Below are 21074 nucleotides of genomic sequence, written 5' to 3'. Positions count from 1 at the left end.
TTGGGATTGGGGTTGGGGTTTGGGTTGGGATTAGGGTTGGGATTGAGGTGGGAATGAGGTGGGAATGGGGTGGGAATGGGGTTGGGGTTTGGGTTGGGATTAGGGTTGGGATTGAGGTGGGAATGAGGTGGGAATGGGGTGGGAATGGGGTGGGAATGGGGTTGGGATTGGGGTTGGGGTGGGAATGGGGTGGTAATGGGGTTGGGGTTGGGGTTGGATTGGGATTAGGGTAGGATTGAGGTGGGAATGGGGATGGGGATGGGATTGGGATTGGGGTTGAGATTGGGATTGGGGTTGAGATTGGGATTGGGGTTGGGGTTACAATGGGGAGGGATTGGGGTGGGATTGGGGTTGAGGTAGTGGTGGGATTGGGATTGGGGTGGGAATGGGGTGGGAATGGGGTTGGGGTTGGGATTGGGGTTGGGATTGGGGTTGGGGTTGGATTGGGATTGGGGTTGGGGTGAGGTTGGGGTGGGAATGGGGTGGGATTGGGGTTGGGGTGGGAATGGGATTGGGGTGGGATTGGGGTGGGATTGGGGTGGGATTGGGATTGGGGTTGGGGTTGGGGTTGGATTGGGATTGGGGTGGGATTGAGGTGGGAATGGGGTGGGATTGGGGTTGGGGTTGAGATTGGGATTGGGGTTGGGGTTACAATGGGGAGGGATTGGGGTGGGATTGGGGTGGGAATGGGGTGGGATTGGGGTTGGGGTTGGGGTTGGGGTTGGGGTGAGGTTGGGGTTGGGATTGGGTGGGATTGCGGTTGGGGTGGGAATGGAGTGGGATTGGGATTGGGGTTGGGGTTGGATTGGGGTTGGGGTTGGGGTGCGGTTGGGGTGGGAATGGGGTGGGATTGGGGTGGGAATGGGGTTGGGGTTGGGGTGGGAATGGGGTGGGATTGGGATTGGGATTGGGGTGGGATTGGGGTTGGGGTGAGGTTGGGGTGGGAATGGGGTGGGATTGGGGTTGGGGTGGGAATGGGGTGGGAATGGGGTTGGGGTTGGGATTGGATTGGGATTGGGGTTGGGGTTACAATGGGGAGGGATTGGGGTGGGATTGGGGTTGGGGTAGTGGTGGGATTGGGATTGGGGTGGGAATGGGGTGGGATTGAGGTAGGAATGGGGTGGGATTGGGGTTGGGGTTGAGATTGGGATTGGGGTTGGGGTTACAATGGGGAGGGATTGGGGTGGGATTGGGGTTGGGGTAGGATTGGGATTGGGGTTGGGGTGAGGTTGGGGTTGGGATTGGGTGGGATTGGGGTTGGGGTTGGGATTGCGGTTGGGGTGGGAATGGGGTGGGAATGGGGTTGGGGTTGGCGTAGGATTGGGATTGGGGTTGGGGTGCGGTTGGGGTGGGAATGGGGTGGGATTGGGGTGGGAATGGGGTTGGGGTTGGGGTGGGATTGGGATTGGGGTGGGAATGGGGTGGGATTGGGGTTGGGGTTGGGATTAGGGGTGGGATTGGGGTGGGATTGGGGTTGGGGTTGAGATTGGGATTGGGGTTGGGGTTACAATGGGGAGGGATTGGGGTTGGGGTTGGGGTTTGGGTTGGGATTGGGGTTGGGGTTGGGGTTGGATTGGGATTGGGGTTGGGATGAGGTTGGGGTGAGAATTGGGTGGGATTGGGGTGGGATTGGGGTTGGGGTGGGGTTGGGGTGGGATTGGGGTGGGATTGGGGTTGGGGTGGGATTAAGGAGGGATTGGGGTTAGGGTTGGGGTGGGATTGGGATTGGGATTGGGGAGGGATTGGGGTGGGCGTGGGGTTAGGGTTGGGGTAGGATTGGGATTGGGATTGGTGTGGGATTGGGATGGGATTGGGTTTGGGATTGGGGTGGGATCTACGGGGCAGAGCTGGGCCCTATAGGGCATAGTTGGGCTCTATGGGGCAGAGCTGGGATCTATGGGGCAAAGTTGGGCTCTATGGGGCAGAGCTGGGATCTATGGGGCAGAGCTGTGCTCTATGGGGCAGAGGTGTTCCCTATGGGGCAGAGCTGGAATCTATGGGGCAGATGTGGTCCCTATGGGGCAGATGTGGTCCCTATGGGGCAGAGCTGGAATCTATGGGGCAGAGGTGCTCCCTATGGGGCAGAGCAGGGATCTATGGGGCAGAGGTGGGATCTATGGGGCAGAGCTGGGCTCTATGGGGCAGTCCTGGGATCTATGGGGCAGAGCTGTGCTCTATGGGGCAGTCCTGGGATCTATGGGGCAGAGGTGTTCCCTATGTGGCAGTGGCGGTCCCTATGGGGCAGAGGTGTTCCCTATGGGGCAGAGGTGGGCTCTATGGGGCAGAGGTGGGATCTATGGGGCAGACGTGGTCTCTATGGGGCAGAGGTGGGATCTATGGGGCAGAGGTGGTCCCTATGGGGCAGAGGTGTTCCCTATGGGGCAGATGTGGTCCCTATGGGGCAGAGGTGTTCCCTATGGGGCAGATGTGGTCCCTATGGGGCAGAGGTGTTCCCTGTGGGGCAGAGCTGGGATCTATGGGGCAGATGTGGTCCCTATGGGGCAGATGTGGTCCCTATGGGGCAGAGGTGGTCCCTATGGGGCAGATGTGGTCCCTATGGGGCAGAGGTGCTCCCTATGGGGCAGAGCAGGGATCTATGGGGCAGAGGTGGGATCTATGGGGCAGAGCTGGAATCTATGGGTCGGAGGTGGGATCTATGGGTCAGAGCTGGGCTCTATGGGGCAGTCCTGGGATCTATGGGGCAGAGCTGTGCTCTATGGGTCAGAGCTGGGCTCTATGGGGCTCTATGGGCTCTATGGGGCAGAGGTGGGCTCTATGGGGCAGAGGTGTTCCCTATGGGGCAGAGGTGGTCCCTATGGGGCAGTGGCGGTCCCTATGGGGCAGAGGTGTTCCCTATGGGGCAGAGCTGTGCTCTATGGGTCAGAGCTGGGCTCTATGGGGCAGTCCTGTGCTCTATGGGGCAGAGCTGTGCTCTATGGGGCAGAGGTGTTCCCTATGGGGCAGCGTCCCCCCCACATCCTCCCCCCAGGAGGTGTCTGCGTTGGGTTTTGTGACCGCGTTGGCCGCCCGCTCCGATCATCTCCCCATAGCGCTCACCCTCAGCGTGCGCCCCACAAGTGGGGGGGGGCGGGCCGGGACCCCCAAGTGCCCCCCAACCCCCCACCGCCCTGACCCACAAGTGGCCCCCCGGGACCCCCCCACACTGTGACCCCCAAGTGCCCCCCATATCTGACCCCCAAGTGCCCCCCACTTGTGAACCCCCCACTCTGTGACCCCCAAGTGCCCCCCCATGCCCCCCCCCACATTGCGACCCCCAAGTGTCCCCGTCTCTGACCCCCAAGTGCCCCCCACCTGTGACCCCCCCACTCTGTGACCCCCAAGTGCCCCCCGTGACCCCCAAGTGCCCCCCAAGTGTCCCCTTGTGACCCCCAAGTGTCTCCGTCTCTGACCCCCAAGTGCCCCCCACCTGTGACCCCCCCCACTCTGTGACCCCCAAGTGTCCCCGGCTCTGACCCCCAAGTGCCCCCCATCTGTGATCCCCCCATCTGTGCCCCCCAAGTGCCCCCCACGTCCCCCCCATATTCCCCTTTATACCCCCATATCCCCCCCTGTGCCCCCATATCCCCCCCATAACCCCCCCATATCCCCCCCCCATATCCCCCCCTTTGTACCCCATATAACCCCAAAGCCCCCCCTTTATACCCCCATATCCCCCCCTTTCTGCCCCCATATACCCCCCCATACCCCCCCTTTGTGCCCCCCATATCCCCCCCTTTCTGCCCCCATATATCCCCCCCTTTGTGCCCCCATATACCCCCCATGGACCCCCCCATGTCCCCCCCTTTATGCCCCCATATCCCCCCCCTTTCTACCCCCATATCCTCCCCAATAACCCCCCCATTATACCCCCATATCCCCCCCTTTGTGCCCCCATATACCCCCCATAATCCCCTCTTTATACCCCCATATCCTCCCCTTTCTGCCCCCATGGACCCCCCCATGTCCCCCTCTTTATAGCCCCATATCCCCCCCTTTCTGCCCCCATTATACCCCCATATCCACCCCTTCGTGCCCCCATATACCCCCCACATCCCCCCTTTAAACCCCCATATCCCCCCCTTTCTGCCCCCATATACTCCCCCATAACCCCCCTTTATACCCCCATATCCCCCCCTTTCTGCCTCCATATACCCCCTCATAACCCCCCCATATACCCCCCCATAATCCCCCCTTTATACCCCCATATCCCCCCCTTTATACTCCATATCCCCCTTTATGCCCCCATATACCCCCCCATAACCCCCCCATGTCCCCCCCTTTATACCCCCATAACCCCCCCTTTATACCCCCATATCCCCCCCTTTGTGCCCCCATATACCCCCCCATAACCCCCCCATTGTACCCCCATAACCCCCCTTTGTGCCCCCCATATCCCCCCCTTTATACCCCCATATCCTCCTCTTTGTGCCCCCCATAACCCCCCCATACCCCCCCCTTTATACCCCCATATCCCCCCCTTTGTTCCCCCATATACCCCCCCATAACCCCCCCTTTATACCCCCATATCCCCCCCCATTTTTGTGCCCCCCCCTCATTTTATCCATAGGAGAGAAATAAAGGGATGAGAGCAGCGCTGTGGGAACGGATCTGTGTGGGGTCTCTATGGGATCCATTGGGATCTATGGGGTCTCTACGGGATCCAGTGGGATCTATGGGGTCTCTATGGGGTCTCTATGGGATCCATTGGGATCTATGGGATCTCTATGGGGTCTCCATGGGATCCAGTGGGATCTATGGGGTCTCTATGGGATCCAGTGGGATCTATGGGAGCTTTATGGGAGCTCTATGGGATCCATTGGGATCTATGGGATCTCTATGGGATCTGTATGGGATCCTCTGGGATCGGTATGGGATCCTGTGAGATCTATGGGGTCTCTATGGGATCTCTGTGGGATCCATTGGGTTCTATGGGGTCTATATGGGATCTGTATTGGATCCCTTTGGATCTAGTGGGTCTTTATGGGATCTTTATGGGATCCATTGGGTTCTATGGGGTCTGTATGGGATCAAGTGGGATCTATGGGCTCTCTATAGAATCCATTGGGATTTATGGGAGCTTTATGGGATCTCTATGGGATCCAGTGTGATCTATGGGGTCTCTGTGCGGTCTCTATGGGATCTCTATGGGATACATTGAGCCGCCGTGGGATCTCTATGGGATCCATTGGAATCTATGGGGTCTCTGTGGGGTCTGTATGGGATCCAGTGGGATCCACGGGGTCTCTATGGGATCTCTATAAGATCCTTCCAACCCCAACCATCCCTCGACCCTGTGGGGTTCCTTCCAACCCCAACCATCTCGTGTTCCTTTGAGGTTCCTTCCAACCCCCACCATCCCATGACCCCATGGAATTCCTTCCAACCCCAACCATCCCATGTTCCTGTGGGGTTCCTTCCAACCATCCCATGTTCCTGTGGGGTTCCTTCCAACCCCAATCATCCCACGACCCTGTGGGGTTCCTTCCAACCACCCCATGACCCCACGTGCTTCCTTTCAACCCCAACCATCCCATGTTCCTGTGGGGTTCCTTCCAACCATCCCCCAACCCTGTGGGGTTCCTCCCAACCATCCCATATTCCTGTAGGGTTCCTTCCAACCCCAACCATCCCATGACCCTGTGGGGTTCCATCCAACCCCAACCATCCCATGTTCCTGTGGGGTTCCTTCCAACCATCCCATGTTCCTGTAGGGTTCCATCCAACCCCAACCATCCCACGACCCTGTGGGGTTCCTTCCAACCATCCCATGACCCCATGTGATTCCTTCCAACCCCAACCATCCCACATTCCTGTGGGGTTCCTTCCAACCCCAACCATCCCATGTTCCTGTGGGGTTCCTTCCTACCATCCCATGACCCCATGCAATTCCTTCCAACCCCAACCATCCCACGACCCTGTGGGGTTCCTTCCAACCATCCCCTGACCCCGTGAGATTCCTTCCAACCCCAACCATCCCATGTTCCTGTGGGGTTCCATCCAACCCCAGCCATCCCATGTTCCCGTAGGGTTCCTTCCAACCATCCCATGTTCCTGTGGGATTCCTTCCAACCCCAACCATCCCACGACCCTGTGGGGTTCCTTCCAACCCCAACCATTCCATATTCCTGTGGGGTTCCTTCCAACCCTCCCACGACCCCATGCGGTTCCTTCCAACCCCAACCATCCCCCAATCCTGTGGGGTTCCTTCCAACCATCCCACGACCCCATGTGATTCCTTCCAACCCCAACCATCCCATGTTCCTGTGAGGTTCCTTCCAACCATCCCATGACCCCATGTGTTTCCTTGTAACCCCAACCATCCGATGTTCCTGTGGGGTTCCTTCCAACCCCAACCATCCCCCAATCATGTGGGGTTCCTTCCAACCATCCCATGACCCCGTGAGATTCCTTCCAACCCCAACCATCCCATGTTCCTGTGGGGTTCCTTCCAACCATCCATGACCCCTTGATTCCTTCCAACCCCAACCATCCCATGACCCCATGCAATTCTTTCCAACCCCAACCATCCCATGTTCCTGTGGGGTTCCTTCCAACCCCAACCATCCCATGTTCCTGTGGGGTTCCTTCCAACCCCAACCATCCCATGACCCTGTTGGATTCCTTCCAACCCTCCCCTGACCCCGTGAGATTCCTTCCAACCCCAACCATCCCATGTTCCTGTGGGGTTCCTTCAACCCCAACCATCCCACGACCCCATGCAATTCCTTCCAACCCCAACCATCCCATGTTCCTTTGAGGTTCCTTCCAACTCCAACCATCCCCCAACCCTGTGGGGTTCCTTCCAACCATCCCACGACCCCATCTGATTCCTTCCAACCCCAACCATCCCATGTTCCTGTGGGGTTCCTTCCAACCATCCCATGTTCCTGTGGGGTTCCTTCCAACCCCAACCATCCCATGTTCCTGTGGGGTTCCTTCCAACCCCAACCATCCCATGTTCCTGAGAGGTTCCTCCCAACCATTCCACGACCCTGTGAGGTTCCTTCCAACCATCCCATGACCCCATGTGTTTCCTTGTAACCCCAACCATCCCATGTTCCTGTGGGGTTCCCTCCAACCCCAACCATCCCATGTTCCTGTGGGGTTCCTTCCAACCATCCCATGACCCCATGTGATTCCTTCCAACCCCAACCATCCCATGTTCCTGTGGGGTTCCTTCCAACCATCCCATATTCCTGTGGGGTTCCTTCCAACCCCAACCATCCCATATTCCTGTAGGGTTCCTTCCAACCCCAACCATCCCACATTCCTGTGGGGTTCCTTCCAACCATCCCACAACCCCATGTGATTCCTTCCAACCCCAAACATCCCATGACCCTGTTGGATTCCTTCCAACCATCCCACGACCCCACATGATTCCTTCCAACCCCAACCATCCCATGTTCCTGTGGGGTTCCTTCCAACCCCAACCATCCCATGTTCCTGTGGGGTTCCCTCCAACCCCAACCATCCCCCAACCCTGTGGGGTTCCTTCCAACCATCTCACGACCCCACACGATTCCTTCCAACCCCAACCATCCCATGTTCCTGTGGGGTTCCTTCCAACCATCCCATGTTCCTGTAGGGTTCCTTCCAACCCCAACCATCCCACGTTCCTGTGGGGTTCCTTCCAACCCCAACCATCCCCCAACCCTGTGGGGTTCCTTCCAATCATCCCATGACCCCATGTGATTCCTTCCAACCCCAACCATCCCATGTTCCTGTGGGGTTCCTTCCAACCCCAACCATCCCCCAACCCTGTGAGGTTCCTTCCAACCATCCCACGACCCCACACGCTTCCTTCCAACCCCAACCATCCCATGTTCCTGTGGGGTTCCTTCCAACCATCCCATGACCCCATCTGATTCCTTCCAACCCCAACCATCCCATGTTCCTGTGGGATTCCTTCCAACCCGAACCATCCCACGATCCTGTGAGGTTCCTTCCAACCATCCCATGACCCCATGTGTTTCCTTGTAACCCCAACCATCCCATGTTCCTGTGGGGTTCCTTCCAACCATCCCATGACCCCATGTGATTCCTTCCAACCCCAACCATCCCATGTTCCTGTAGGGTTCCTTCCAACCCCAACCCTCCCACGACCCCACGCGGTTCCTTCCCACCCCAACCATCCCACGATCCCACGAGTCGCCACCAGATGGCTTCTGACCCACAGCCTTTCCCACATCGTCCCCTCCGACCCCCCCTGGAGACTTCAGCTGCCCTCATTTGGGGTACAGCCCCGAGGTCGCCCCCCCCGGGCCGCGTCGCCCCGCCATGGGGACACGGCTCCATGTGAGTTGGGGCCACGTGGCAGCGCATCACCGCCTCCCGGATCGATGCACTCCTCCTGGGGCTGTTCATGTGCTGCAGCTGATGAGCTGTGAGCAACGCATGCGAGGTCCTGAGAGCGCGTGTTCGCATGCATGTGTGTGTGTGGGCACACGTATGTGCACGTTGGCACACGCCTGTGCAACGTGCGGGGAGTCCTTTGAGCGTGTGTGCGTGCGCAGGTGTGTGCAGGGTGCACGTATGTGCGCGGCTGTGCGTGGCGTGTAATGTGTCCGTCAGCCCACGGGGGTCTGCGTGCACTCATGTGCGTGATATGCACACGTGTGCATGTGTGTGCAGTAGGTATGTACGCCTTACAGGTGTGTACGTGCACACGCAGCGTGCGCAGGGTCCTGCGGGTCTGTATGTGAACACGTATGTGCACGTATGTGCGTGCGTTCAACGTGCACACAGCCCTATGGGTTCATGTGCACACACGTGAGTGGTAGACACACACACATGTATGTGCAGACTGCATGTGCGTGTGCATGCGTGTTCACATACACACCCATAGGGCTGTGCGCGCAGTGCATGCATGGACACGTATGTGCGCACAGCACATACACACATATGTGCACACACTGCACACCGGCACACGTGTGTGTGTGTGTCCGTTGCTCATACGTGTGCACGCACACCCATAGGACTGCATGCACGTGGCACACGGCGTGGACACACGCACATACGTGTCCGTATCTGTTCCCACGTGCGTGTGCATAGCGTGCAATGTGCACACAGTCCGGTGCGTGTCTACGTGCACGCGGGTGCCGTGCATCTGTGTACGCTGAGCCCTCTGCTTGTGTCTACGAGCACTGGTGTGCACCGCATGCGCTGCGTCCACTCGTATCCATGCACGTCACGTTGCGGGACACGCGTGCCGTGGGTTCCAAGCGTGAAAAAAAAGCGGAAAACGAGCAAAAAAGAAAAAAAAAATCCATCGGGAAAAATCTCAGCCGCCCATTCGGAACTACAACTCCCATCATCCACCGCGCGGGCGGGCGGTGCGGGAAAAGGGGGCGGGGCTACCGCTAAGCCCCGCCCCTCAGCCCTCTCCCCATTGGCTGCGCCGCCGTTGTCGCTGGTGACGGCGGGACGCGGCGGGGCCGCCGGGCTCAGTCAGCGGCGGGCGGTGGGGGGGAGAGGAGGCGGGGGTTTTTTTTTTGTCGCGTTGCGCCGCGTTTAAATTATTTATTTATTCTTTTTTTTTAAAAGGGGGAAAAAAAAAATATATATATATATATATATTTTTTTTTTTACTTTTTTTTTTTTTTTTTTTTTCCGTGTTGGGGGGAACGGGGCGGGGGGGGGGGTCGGGGAGGGGGGGGGACCGGGGAGGGGAGTGACGGCTCGGCTCGGCTCGATGGGGGTCAGGAGAGGAAGAAGCCCCCCCGGGGCCACCGTGGAGCGGTAGGGCCGGCGGGAAGATGGCGGAGAGGTGAGCGGCGGCACCGCGGAGGGTGGGGTGGGGTGGGGGGGGGGTGGGGGGGTGAGGCCTGGTTGTGGGGGGGGACCCCCCCGTTTGTGACCCCCCCATCCCCCCCCCCGTTCCTCCTTGAGGCCTTTGAGGGGTCAGAGCCCCCCCCCCCCCCAATGCCCTGAGGGTCCCCTGTTATAATTTGGGGGTGCCCCCCCTTATAAAGGGGGGTCTTTGCCCTCCCCCCCCCCCACCAGCATGCAGATTCCTCCCCCCCTTTATTAATTATTATGAAGCCTTATTTTAACAAACGATTCCCTTTTTTTTAATGGGGGGGGGAAGGGAGGGGGGGGGGGGTCCTCCGCATCTCCGTTTCTGTCTTAATTGCGTTAATTAAATGGGGGGGGGGGGGGGGTTATGTGGCACCTGCTGTGTGCCAACCCCACCCTGTGCCCCCCCCCCCCCCCCCCATATTGAATGCGGAGATGGGGGGGCGGATCCCAACCCCACCCTGTTGCATGGGGATGGTGGTTGGATCCCCCCTCTCCCCCCCCCCCCCATTTTTGCTGATATGGGGAGGATGGACCCCCCCCCCCCCCCCCCCCCCCCCCAAAACCCTCAATTTTACATGGGGGAGTTGGACCCCCCCCCCCCCCCCCACCCCTTTGCTCTCTATGGGGGATTCTGTCCCATTTTTAGGGGTTATGTGGGGGGGTTGGAGCCCATTTTTAGGGGTTATGAGGGAGTTTTCTCCCCCCCCCCCCCCCCCCATCCCTCCAACGGTGTCTGTATGGTGTTTTTGGGGGGGGGGGGGTGGGGGATGGATGCCCCCTCCCTGCTGTCTCTGGAGGATATGGGGGTGGTTGGAGCCCATCTTTAAGGGCTGGGGGGTATTGAATGCCCCCCCCCCCCTCACGTTCCCTATGGGGGTTATTAGTGGAGGGTGGTATGGGGGGTGTGGGGGGGGGGCGCATCCCTCCCTTATTGCTCCATAATGAGGATTTTGGGACTGGATCCCCCCCATAGGGAGTGGGGGGGGGGGGGGGGGGGGAGGGGGTGCCTCCAACCCCCTCATAATCCCACCTCATAAAGGTGGGATCCAACCTGCCCCCCCCCCCCCCCCCCCCCCCCCCCTCAGATGGAGCATTTCATTGTAGCAGTTATTGGGGGGTGGGGGGGGTGGGGAGAATCCAACCCCCCCCATCTCCCTATAGTGCTTCTGTGGGGGGGGGGGGGGGGCTCCCTGTAGAGGTGATGAGGGCTGAGCAGCCTCTCCTTGCTCTCTGTGGGGTCTGGCTTCTCCCAAGCCCCCCCCCCCCCCCCCCCCCCCATTTCCCTATAGGGTTTAAAGGGCTTTGGATCTCCCCTTATCTCCCTATAGGGCTATGGGGCTATGGGGAGGGAGAGGAGAAGGGAATGGATTCCTGCTGATTCCTGCTTCCTATAGTGGCTGGGGGGGGGGGGGGGGGGGGGGCTGGGTCCTCCCCAGTTCCCTATAGAGGTTTAAAGGGGGGGGGGGGGGGCAGCTGTTCCCCTCTCCCTATGAGAGTTGTGGGGTGTGCTGCCTCATCCCTTCACCCTGTGGGGGTGTTATGGGGTCCGGACACCCCCCCACCCCCCCCACCCCCATTTCCTTGTGAGTGTTCTGGGGGGAGCGCCTCCCCCTCCCTATGTACATTTTAGGGTGTCCCCCCCCCCCCCATTTCCTTGTGAGTGTTCTGGGGGGGCACATCCCCCTCCCTATGTACATTTTAGGGTGTCCCCCCCCCCCCCCATTTCCTTGTGAGTGTTCTGGGGGGGCACATCCCCCTCCCTATGTACATTTTAGGGTGTCCCCCCCCCCCCATTTCCTTGTGAGTGTTCTGGGGGAGCGCCTCCGCCTCCCTATGTACATTTTAGGGTGTCCCCCCCCATTTCCTTGTGAGTGTTCTGGGGGGGCACATCCCCCTCTCTATGTACATTTTAGGGTGTCCCCCCCCCCCCATTTCCTTGTGAGTGTTCTGGGGGGGCACATCCCCCTCCCTATGTACATTTTAGGGTGTCCCCCCCCCCCATTCCCATTCCCCTTCCAGCCCAGCGCTCGGCTGCAAGGTGTGGCTGTAAGGGAGGGGGGGGCACAGCAGGGTGGGGGACTTTGGGATTGTGGGGGGGGTGGGGGGGGGGGTTCAGAGCTGGGGGGGGACAAATGGCCATTTTGGGGGGGGGGGGGGTCCTTTAATCATCCCATGCAACAAACGGGAGCCGTTTGATTCATCCCCCCCACCCCCTTCCACATCGCTTTGCTGCTCCTCTCTGTTGCGTTCCTGAGCTGTAAAACTGCAGGTTGGTGTGGATGGCGATGATTTCGGTCAACGTGGTGTTGTTTTTTTTTTTGGGGGGGGGGGGGGGGGGTTCGGTGTTGTATTTATTTCTCTATTAAATGCGTTTTTTTTCCTCCCTTCCCAACTGCGGTTTTAACCCAACCCCCCTCTACGGTGACCTCTACGGATTAGAAACCCGCAGCTGCTCGCGCGCCTCCACACCTGGCACGTGCAGCTGGGTTTTGGGGGGGGGGGAGGTTTAAAGGGGGGGGTTTAAAGGGGAGGGGGGAGGGGGGGGTCGGATGATGAAACCGCTGGAAAAAAAATAAGAAAGGAAATTAAGGGGGAGGGGGGGGGGGGGGGAAAAATCATATGGTGGAAACAGCGAAATCTGGGAGGTCGGGGGGGCACCCGAGAGCAGCAGGTGAGTCGGGCCCTCGCCTCCATCTCCTCCTTCTCCCCCCGCTTTCAGCCTCTCAGTACCCCCTTTTCCCCCCCCCCCCCCCCCATTTCCATCCTCTCAATCCCTGGGGGTTTTCTTTTTGCCCATTTTCATTCTCTACATCCCATTTTTTGCCCATTTTCATTCTCTACATCCCATTTTTTGCCCATTTTCATTCTCTACATCCCATTTTTTGCCCATTTTCATTCTCTACATCCCATTTTTTGCCCATTTTTGTCCTCTTTATCACTTTTTTTGCCCCGTTTTCATCCCTTCCCCCCCATTTCCATCCTCTCAATCCCTTGGGCTTTTCTTTTTGCCCATTTTCATTCTCTACATCCCATTTTTTGCCCATTTTCATTCTCTACGTCCCATTTTTTTGCCCATTTTTGTCCTCTTTATCACTTTTTTTGCCCCATTTTCATCCCTTCCCCCCCATTTCCATCCTCTCAATCCCTTGGGGTTTTCTTTTTGCCCATTTTCATTCTCTACATCCCATTTTTTGCCCATTTTCATTCTCTACATCCCATTTTTTGCCTGTTTTTGTCCTCTTTATCACTTTCTTTGCCCCGTTTTCATCCCTTCCCCTCCATTTCCATCCTCTCAATCCCTTGGGCTTTTTTTTTGCCCATTTTCATTCTCTACGTCCCATTTTTTGCCCATTTTTGTCCTCTTTATCACTTTTTTTGCCCCGTTTTCATCCCCCCCCCCCCCCCCCCCCCCCCCCATTTCCATCCTCTCAATCCCTGGGGGTTTTCTTTTTGCCCATTTTCATTCTCTACGTCCCATTTTTTGCCCCTTTTTGTCCTCTTTATCACTTTTTTTGCCCGTTTTCATCCCCTTCCTACCCATTTTCACCCTCTATATCTTTATTCCCCCTTCTCTCTTTATTTTTTGCCCGTTTTCATTCTCTGTGTCCCATTTTTTGCCCATTTTTGTCCTCTTTATCACTTTTTTTGCCTGTTTTCATCCCCTTCCTACCCATTTTCGCCCTCTATATCTTTATGCCCCCTTCTCTCTTTTTTTTGCCCATTTTCATTCTCTATGTCCCATTTTTTGCCCATTTTTGTTCTCTTTATCACTTTTTTTGCCTGTTTTTATCCCCTTCCTACCCATTTTCACCCTCTATATCTTTATTCCCCCTTCTCTCTTTATTTTTTGCCCATTTTCATTCTCTACGTCCCATTTTTTGCCCCTTTTTGTCCTCTTTATCACTTTTTTTGCCCATTTTCATCCCCTTCCTACCCATTTTCACCCTCTATATCTTTATTCCCCCTTCTCTCTTTTTTTTTGCCCGTTTTCATTCTCTGTGTCCCATTTTTTGCCCATTTTTGTCCTCTTTATCACATTTTTTTGCCCGTTTTCATCCCCTTCCTACCCATTTTCACCCTCTATATCTTTATTCCCCCTTCTCTCTCTTTATTTTTTGCCCACTTTCTTCCCCCCTTGTCCCTTTTGTTGCCCATTTTCATCCCATCTCTTTTTTTTCTCCTTATTTTCTCTCTCTCTTTTTTTTTTCCCCATTTTCATCCTTTCTGTATCACTCAGGAGATGCCCAGCACCATTTTCCCCCCCTTCTGCCCCAAAGCATTTCTGGGCTCTGTAGACCCCCAACCATTGCCACCAGCACTGACTTCTCAGCCCTGTGCTCATTTGATGCCGTTTCCTACCCCCGAATTCGGATTAATCCCTCTCTGTTCTCAGTGCTCACAGCTGCATTTCTGTGCTCTGTCGGTACCGTTGCGTGGCTGTGATTCCTGGATGGGTTTGGGGTCATTTGGGGGGAATTATGTCCATTTTTTGCTGCTGTGCCGTTGGCCCAATGGGCAATTGCTGCGCTAACGGTGACATTTTGGGTGAAATTTTGGCTCTTTAGGAAGAGGAACCAAAACGTGTAACGTTCACTAACCAACCTGGCGGCGCAAAAGCAGTGATGTGGAGCAGGTTGTGCTGACCAAGGAGTGCCTTTTTGTTCTGATTTCAAAGCATTCCTCTTCTTTCTCAGCGCTGTTGAGTGTCGCGGAGCTGCGACTGTAGGGCTGCTGGGTGTAGGTTGTGGCGGCGATCTTGGAGCAGGGCTGTAGCCCCCAAGGGTTGGGAAAAGTGCCTCTATTCACCTACGGCTTACAGGTATAGGGTGTATAGTTGGTTCCCAGTAATTTTGCTTTAAAAAAAAAATAATAATAATAATTTTATGGATGTTTGGATGCCTGGCTTTGGGAAACAGCAAGGCAACAGCCGCGCGCGCGTGTGGATTCTGTTGGATATCACAGCTCTTGGCTGTGCGTTGTCCAAAGCCACGTGGATTGGCTTTGGGCAACCCCATAGGATGGATCCCTGCCCGTGTTGGAGGTGGATGGGCTGTAAGGTCCCTCTCCCAGCCCAAATCTCTCTGGTTGTACCAAGTACAGCTGCTCCGCACACACCTGGGGAACATAGCGCAGTTCCGGTGCGTGCGGTTGACTTGAGTGCCTGCAGAGCTGCTCTTCTACCTCTTTGATATTAAAAAGGGATGACACGTGGGACGGCCCCAACAACCTGTTTGTGCACTGCTCTGTCTTCAGAGCCTTTGGAATCTGCCTGATTATTGCCTGGGTTTGTGGGATCTCCAAGCCAACTCTTGGTTGCGGCTCTGGGGCTCCAAATGCAGGCAGGATAAGGGAAATCCAGGCTATTTTCGGAGCTCCTGATGGACTGAGGTTTGCTGTGAATCCCTGGAGGAACCGGCAGAGCTTCGGTTGCTGAAATACTTTGGCTTACGCTGGATGAAGCGTTGATGGGCAATGTGTCCCAATGGCCACAGTGCCCCTTGGAAGTGCGTTGGAGCTCTGACAGCAAGGAGGTGTTCTGAAACGCTGCTGGGAATTGGGCAGGGGGTTGTCTCAGCCTTGTGAGGAGCTATCCTGGAGCTCAAGCAATGGGTTTGGGTCTGAAGTTGACCTGTTTGGGTCCCAGACAGCTCTCAGTGTCCTCAGGGGGTTCAGTGCCTTCAAACAGGCTCCGCTTGACCATTCCAAGGACGCTGCCCTATCTTGGCACGTCCCATATCGGCTGAGCTGTCCGTTCCCATCCCAGATCCATCTCTGTGTAGGCTGGGGAAGTTCCAGGGCAGGTTTTCATAGGGGAGTTTGTAGGTAAGCTATTACCCGAAGGGCAGACACTGCGTCTCGGAGGAGGGAGCTGGGTTTGGCCTGGCTCCTTGTGCAAGGCTCCAACCATCCCAATGTTCTCCCTCTCAGTGGGATGAAGACCAAAGAGTCGCACTGTTTTGCTCTGCGTCTGAGAGATGGCAGCGTGTGAAGTTCACCTCTGGTTACTCACTTACTTTACTTACGTGATGTAAAGCAGACAAACAAAAACCCATTAAATGGTGTCCGAATGGAACCCCCACGGTCCAAAGTGAGACCATAGAATATGTCATGAGTCTCAAGGCTGAATCCGGGGATTAGAACTGACGTGTGAGCCGTGGGGCTCTGAATTCCTTGGGGTTGGCTCTGCAGAATGAGGATAAACCGGGACTGTGGGGGTTGGCCATCGCCAACCCATGTGCTTTTAGGGCACGTATGTAAACCTACTTACCCCGTACAGTAATCGTCCATGAGAGCTTCACTTCGGCTGCTGGTTAAGATCATCACAAGTGCAGTGTTTTCCTTGCAGTGTGTTTAAAAAGGAATTTCTTGTCCCCATCTCCAGCAGCCGTGTTCTCCTTCTTGCATTTTTGCTTCAGTGATCATTCCCTTACATGCTCTAGATAGCGCATTGAGCCTGGACCTTCCCTCTTCTTCCTCTGTGTCCTCAGAAGTGTTTCTGCTGTCATTCTCCTCCTTCTTCCACTCTCCACTGAATCCAGGCCGCCTGTTTTTAATTCCAGTTACCAATAAGTGAACGGGGGATAAATGCTCTCCACGTGCCCGGAGGAAGAAGTGGAGCCAAGGCTGTGCCCTTGGGATTGGTTCTTATTCCTCCCAACCCAACGCTGTCCCCTTGGAGGTGGCTGTATTCCTCCCGGGAATCCCCAGAGCTGTATTTCTCCCTTTCCCACCTCCTGGAAGGAGCAGTCCTGCTGCACTGTGCTGTTGCTGTGGAGGTGCTGTGCTGCTCAAAATGGGTTCGATAACGGCGCCACGCCGTAACCCATTGGTGTAATGTTGAGAGCGCAATTCTTGTAGTGAAGGACGTGGCGTTTTTTTTTTTGGTTGTTGATGACCATCTCATAAAACTCGCAGCAAACGAGACCTGAAATGGGCTGTCAGAAGGAGAAGGGTTGGCTCTTCGTATCTTATGAATACCGACTCCGGGGAGTTTTGTTCCTGAGTTGAGTGTTGGTTGGGATTTGCTTTGACTGGGAGCTGTCCAAATTGGGTCCCAGTTCTGAACCCATCGCAGAGGGCAGAGAACCCATTTTTGGGGGGGGGGGCAGAGGAGGGTACAGGGGGCGAGGGGCTCAGCGGCACCTGGATGTGAACGTGTGACAGGAGGAAGGGTGCTGGGGGCTCACCGCAGCCCCCATGGAACGCGAACCCATCACATCCATTTGTGCTATCTGCGCTCCCGGCAGATGCACGCGGCTCCCGGGCTGCCTCTTTTAGGTGCTGACATTTCTCTGTCTGCCTCGTTGCATTTGTATTGATCTCCCTTCCCTGCTCCGCTCTCTGCTTGAATGTAAATGACTTCCACGGGCGACGTGTTTGGAAATCCAAGCTTTTTGGTTTTTTTTTTTTTGCCAACGAGAAATATTACTTACTCGACGAATCGGAGCTGTAGGATTATGATCGTATCCATCTTCCCGCAGCCCTTCTTGCGGGCCTCGGAGCGCTTTGCACACCGTTAGGAGAGATCATGGCAAGAGGCAAAAAAAAGAAGTGCAATTGCTTATTGACTGCAGTTTCCGCCATAGAGGACGGACAGACGGACGGCGGGGTGCGTTGGGGTGAGCGGTGGAATTTAGGTTAGAGGAGTCAACCTGCTGTTTGTCTGGGACATTTGGACGCACAGTCTCTCTCTTTTCCTCAAGTGTAAATCCTTTAGAGATTATAAATGATCTCCAAAACGGCTCGGACCCGTGGTAGACCTGTAAAATGGGTCAGGTTGGAAGGGACCTTAGAGCCCATCCATTCTAACCCCATTGACGGGAACGTCTCCCATTGACAACATTGCCCCCTCCAGCCTGGCTGTGAGCACCTCCAGCATTGGGGCACCCTCTGTTTCTCCGCTCCAGTGCCTTATCACCCCTCTGAGTACAGAGTTTCCTCCTCAAATCCAACCTAAATAGCCCCTCTTATAGTTTAAAACTCAGCTTGTGTTGAGGGACTCATCCCAATCCAGCTGAGCAGCCTCCAAGCACGGGCGTGCGCAGCTTTGTAGGATCTGAGGCTGTATCGTCAGTTTTATTAGTAATTAAGCTGCCTCTTAAGCGCTTGCTGAACCCTGTTATGAAGGTGGTTTCTGGATGCTGGTGGGTTCTGCTTCCTAAGCTGATTTGCCTTTAATCTGATGCGTGCATCTGTGAATCCACGTCCTCTCGGAGGTGGGGGCAGCAGTATTTCTGTGGAGTCTCCTCCATGTGTTCAGGGCTCAAGAAGAAAAACAACGAAAAAAAGGAAAACAAAGCAAACACTTCTTATTCTGGCAGCACTCGATGTGGTTGGGAACATTTGGGAAGATTTAGGGAAGTCATCAAGTCACTGCATGGGGAGGAGCAGCCTGGGGGGGGGGGAATCTGCGTGCACCCCCAGCAGCCTCTTGGTGAAGTGGTTTTCTCCCATTTTCCCCCCAAAACCAGCAGGATTTGGGCAAAGTCAGCACAGAGGAGGCTGCGTGCCGGGCACTGATTCCCTGCTTTGCATCTGCTTGGCTGAGCACGACCTCTGTTGCAGCGTGACCTCTGTCTGCTACTTGCTGCTCAGCTCTGTGAGTCGGGATCACGTTTCAGCCCTCACTTCCCGCGGCAGCCTGTGCTGCTCCAGGGATTGCAAGCTTTAATTTTAGAAATTCGGAGTTTTCTTCTTTTTCTTTTATTCCCATTTTCCTTTTCAGGACTGAGGTCTGGGGGAGCACGTCTCAGTGCTCGCTCTTCAGGCATTGCTTCCTTGACCTTGCAGTTTCCCGATGGCCCTTACCTAAAATTCTCTCCCCCTTGTGTGAAGCTCACTCTGGGGTATGGGAGCAGTCATATCTCAGTATCCCTGCATCCAGAACTGAAATTAGAGCACTGGGATCGATGGAGCACAGGGCTGTGGGATGCAGGCTCTGCGTTGCAGTGCTCCAGTTTGGGTTCCCTGTGTGGTTGGGATGCTCCCAGCTGGGGCTCAGTCTATGGCAGAGATGCTCCTGGGTAGGAATCTCCCAGTTTGGAATTGCTGTGTGTCAGTCAAGCTCTTATTTGATGGGAGGCTCCCAGCTGGGGCTTGTTGTGTGGTGGGAGACTCCCATTCTGGGTTCCTTGGTGGGGAAGCTCCCAGCTGGGGTTCGTTGTGTGTCAGTCAAGCTGCCATTTGGTGGGAGGCTCCCGGATGGGATTTGTTGCATGGTGGGGAGCTCCCATTTGGGGTTCCTTGGGCACTCCAGTTTGAGCTTACTGTGTGGTGCTTAAGCTTCCAGTCTGGGGCTTGTTGCATGGCGGGGATGCTCCCAGTTGCTGGGAGGCTCCCAGTCTGGCTTCGTTACATGGTGGGAAGCTCCCATTTTGGGTTCCCTGGCAGGGATGCTCCCAGTATGGGGCTCGTTGCATGACAAGGATGCTCCCATTTGGTCGAAGGCCCCCAATTTGGGTTTACTCCATGGTGGGAAGCTCCCATTTTGGGTTCCCTGGCAGGGATGCTCCCAGTATGGGGCTCATTGTGTGACAGAGATGCTCCCAGTTGGTGGGAGGCTCCCAGTTTGGGTTCACTCCATGGTGGGAAGCTCCCATTTTGGGTTCCCTGGCAGGGATGCTCCCGGTATGGGGCTCATTGTGTGACAGAGATGCTCCCAGTTGGTGGGAGGCTCCCAGTTTGGGTTCACTCCATGGTGGGAAGCTCCCATTTTGGGTTCACTGACAAGGATGCTCCCTGCTTGGGGCTCATTGTGTGACAGAGATGCTCCCATTTGGGTTCACTCCATGGTGGGAAGCTCCCATTTTGGGTTCCCTGGCAGGGATGCTCCCGGTATGGGGCTCATTGTGTGACAGAGATGCTCCCATTTGGTGGAAAGCTCCCTGTTTGGGTTCGCTCCATGGTGGGAAGCTCCCATTTTGGGTTCCCTGGCAGGGATGCTCCTGGTATGGGGCTCATTGTGTGACAGAGATGCTCCCATTTGGTGGGAGGCTCCCACTTTGGGTTCACTCCATGGTGGGAAGCTCCCATTTTGGGTTCCCTGGCAGGGATGCTCCTGGTATGGGGCTCATTGTGTGACAGAGATGCTCCCATTTGGGTTCACTCCATGGTGGGAAGCTCCCATTTTGGGTTCCCTGGCAGGGATGCTCCCAGCTGGGGGCTCGTTGTGTGACAGGGATGCTCCCAGTTGGTGGGAGGCTCCCACTTTGGGTTCATTACATGGTGGGAAGCTCCCATTTTCGGCCCATGGCTGCGGTTAGGGATCTGACACCAACGTGGTGGTCTCCTGGGTGGGCGATTTGAGGACCCGTGCAGCTTTCATCAGGCGTTCCTACAGGAGCAAAAATTGGCAGTAGGGTTCCGAAAGCAGGAAAGAAACAAAGAGCTTCCTCTGCATTTCAGTCAAAATAATTCCCGTTGCTCCCCAGCGTTCCGATCTGCGCTTTCACCTTCTGTGCCGTTTTCGAGAGATGCTGTTGAAGCTGTCAGAGCTCCCAGCAGCGCTCTGCCATAAAGCTGTAAGGAGAAATTGCAAATGAACACATCAACGAGGCTCTCGTTTGGAAGCCCTTTCTTTTCCCCTCCTTGTTGTGCATCTCTCACGTCTCCGGCGTGTCACCTTGAGTCATCTGCGTGGTGCGGTGCAGTGGGTCAGATGTGGTGAGGGCGGAACGTGTGTTCCAGAATACCCCAATACAAAACAAAAAGCAATTTACGGAGCAACTCGGCGCATTTTCTGCCATCAGATTTATTTTTTTCTTTAGCGGGGAGCTCTCTAGGTTTTTTGTTCGAGGTAAGAAACGTGCCCGGGACTTCAAAGAAGGGCCTCTGCAGTCATTATTTTTTCTGTCAAAGCGGAGCTTGCTGAAGCAACGCGCCTTCCTCCTGCAGCTGGAAGGGGAAGGAGGAGCAGGAACAGGTCCTGCAAGAGCATGCACGGAGCGTGGTGATATGCACTGGACTGAGGCAGCTTGGTGGCTGGAGCTTGTTTTCCTAAAAGCAAATGAGTTCTTGGCAAATCCGTGCACCTCTGCGTCAGTTGTGCTCCGTATCACCACCGTGGGTTGTCCTTCAAGTTGAGGCAAGGTAATCAGTGATACAGGATGTGAGAGTGATGGCCTCAAGTTGTGCCGAGGGTGGCTCAGGTTGGATGTTAGGCAGTATTTCTTCTCTGAAAGAGTGGTCAGGCGCTGGAACAGGATGCCCAGCGAGGTGGTGGTGTCATCATACCCAGAGGCATTCAAGGACAACGAAGATATGGCGCTGAGGGACGT

At 55.8% G+C, this 21074-nt stretch overlaps 1 protein-coding gene across 1 annotated transcript in view; it reads left to right on the top strand.

Annotated features, from left to right (window-relative positions):
* The first annotated feature begins 9685 nt into the window (after window positions 1-9685).
* Window positions 9686-21074, top strand: part of ARHGAP39 (Rho GTPase activating protein 39) — an 85465-nt gene continuing 74076 nt past the window's right edge. The window contains exon 1 of the mRNA XM_025148220.3: window positions 9686-9766. Coding sequence (XP_025003988.2) covers window positions 9756-9766 — 11 coding nt within the window. The 5' untranslated portion in view covers window positions 9686-9755. The remainder of the gene's footprint in view (window positions 9767-21074) is intronic.

The sequence above is a fragment of the Gallus gallus genome, chromosome 2 (genome assembly GCF_016699485.2).
Source record: "Gallus gallus isolate bGalGal1 chromosome 2, bGalGal1.mat.broiler.GRCg7b, whole genome shotgun sequence".
Classification (NCBI taxonomy): Eukaryota; Metazoa; Chordata; class Aves; order Galliformes; family Phasianidae; genus Gallus; species Gallus gallus.
Note: the sequence above shows the minus strand (reverse complement) of the source record. Positions and strands in the feature narration are given on the sequence as shown.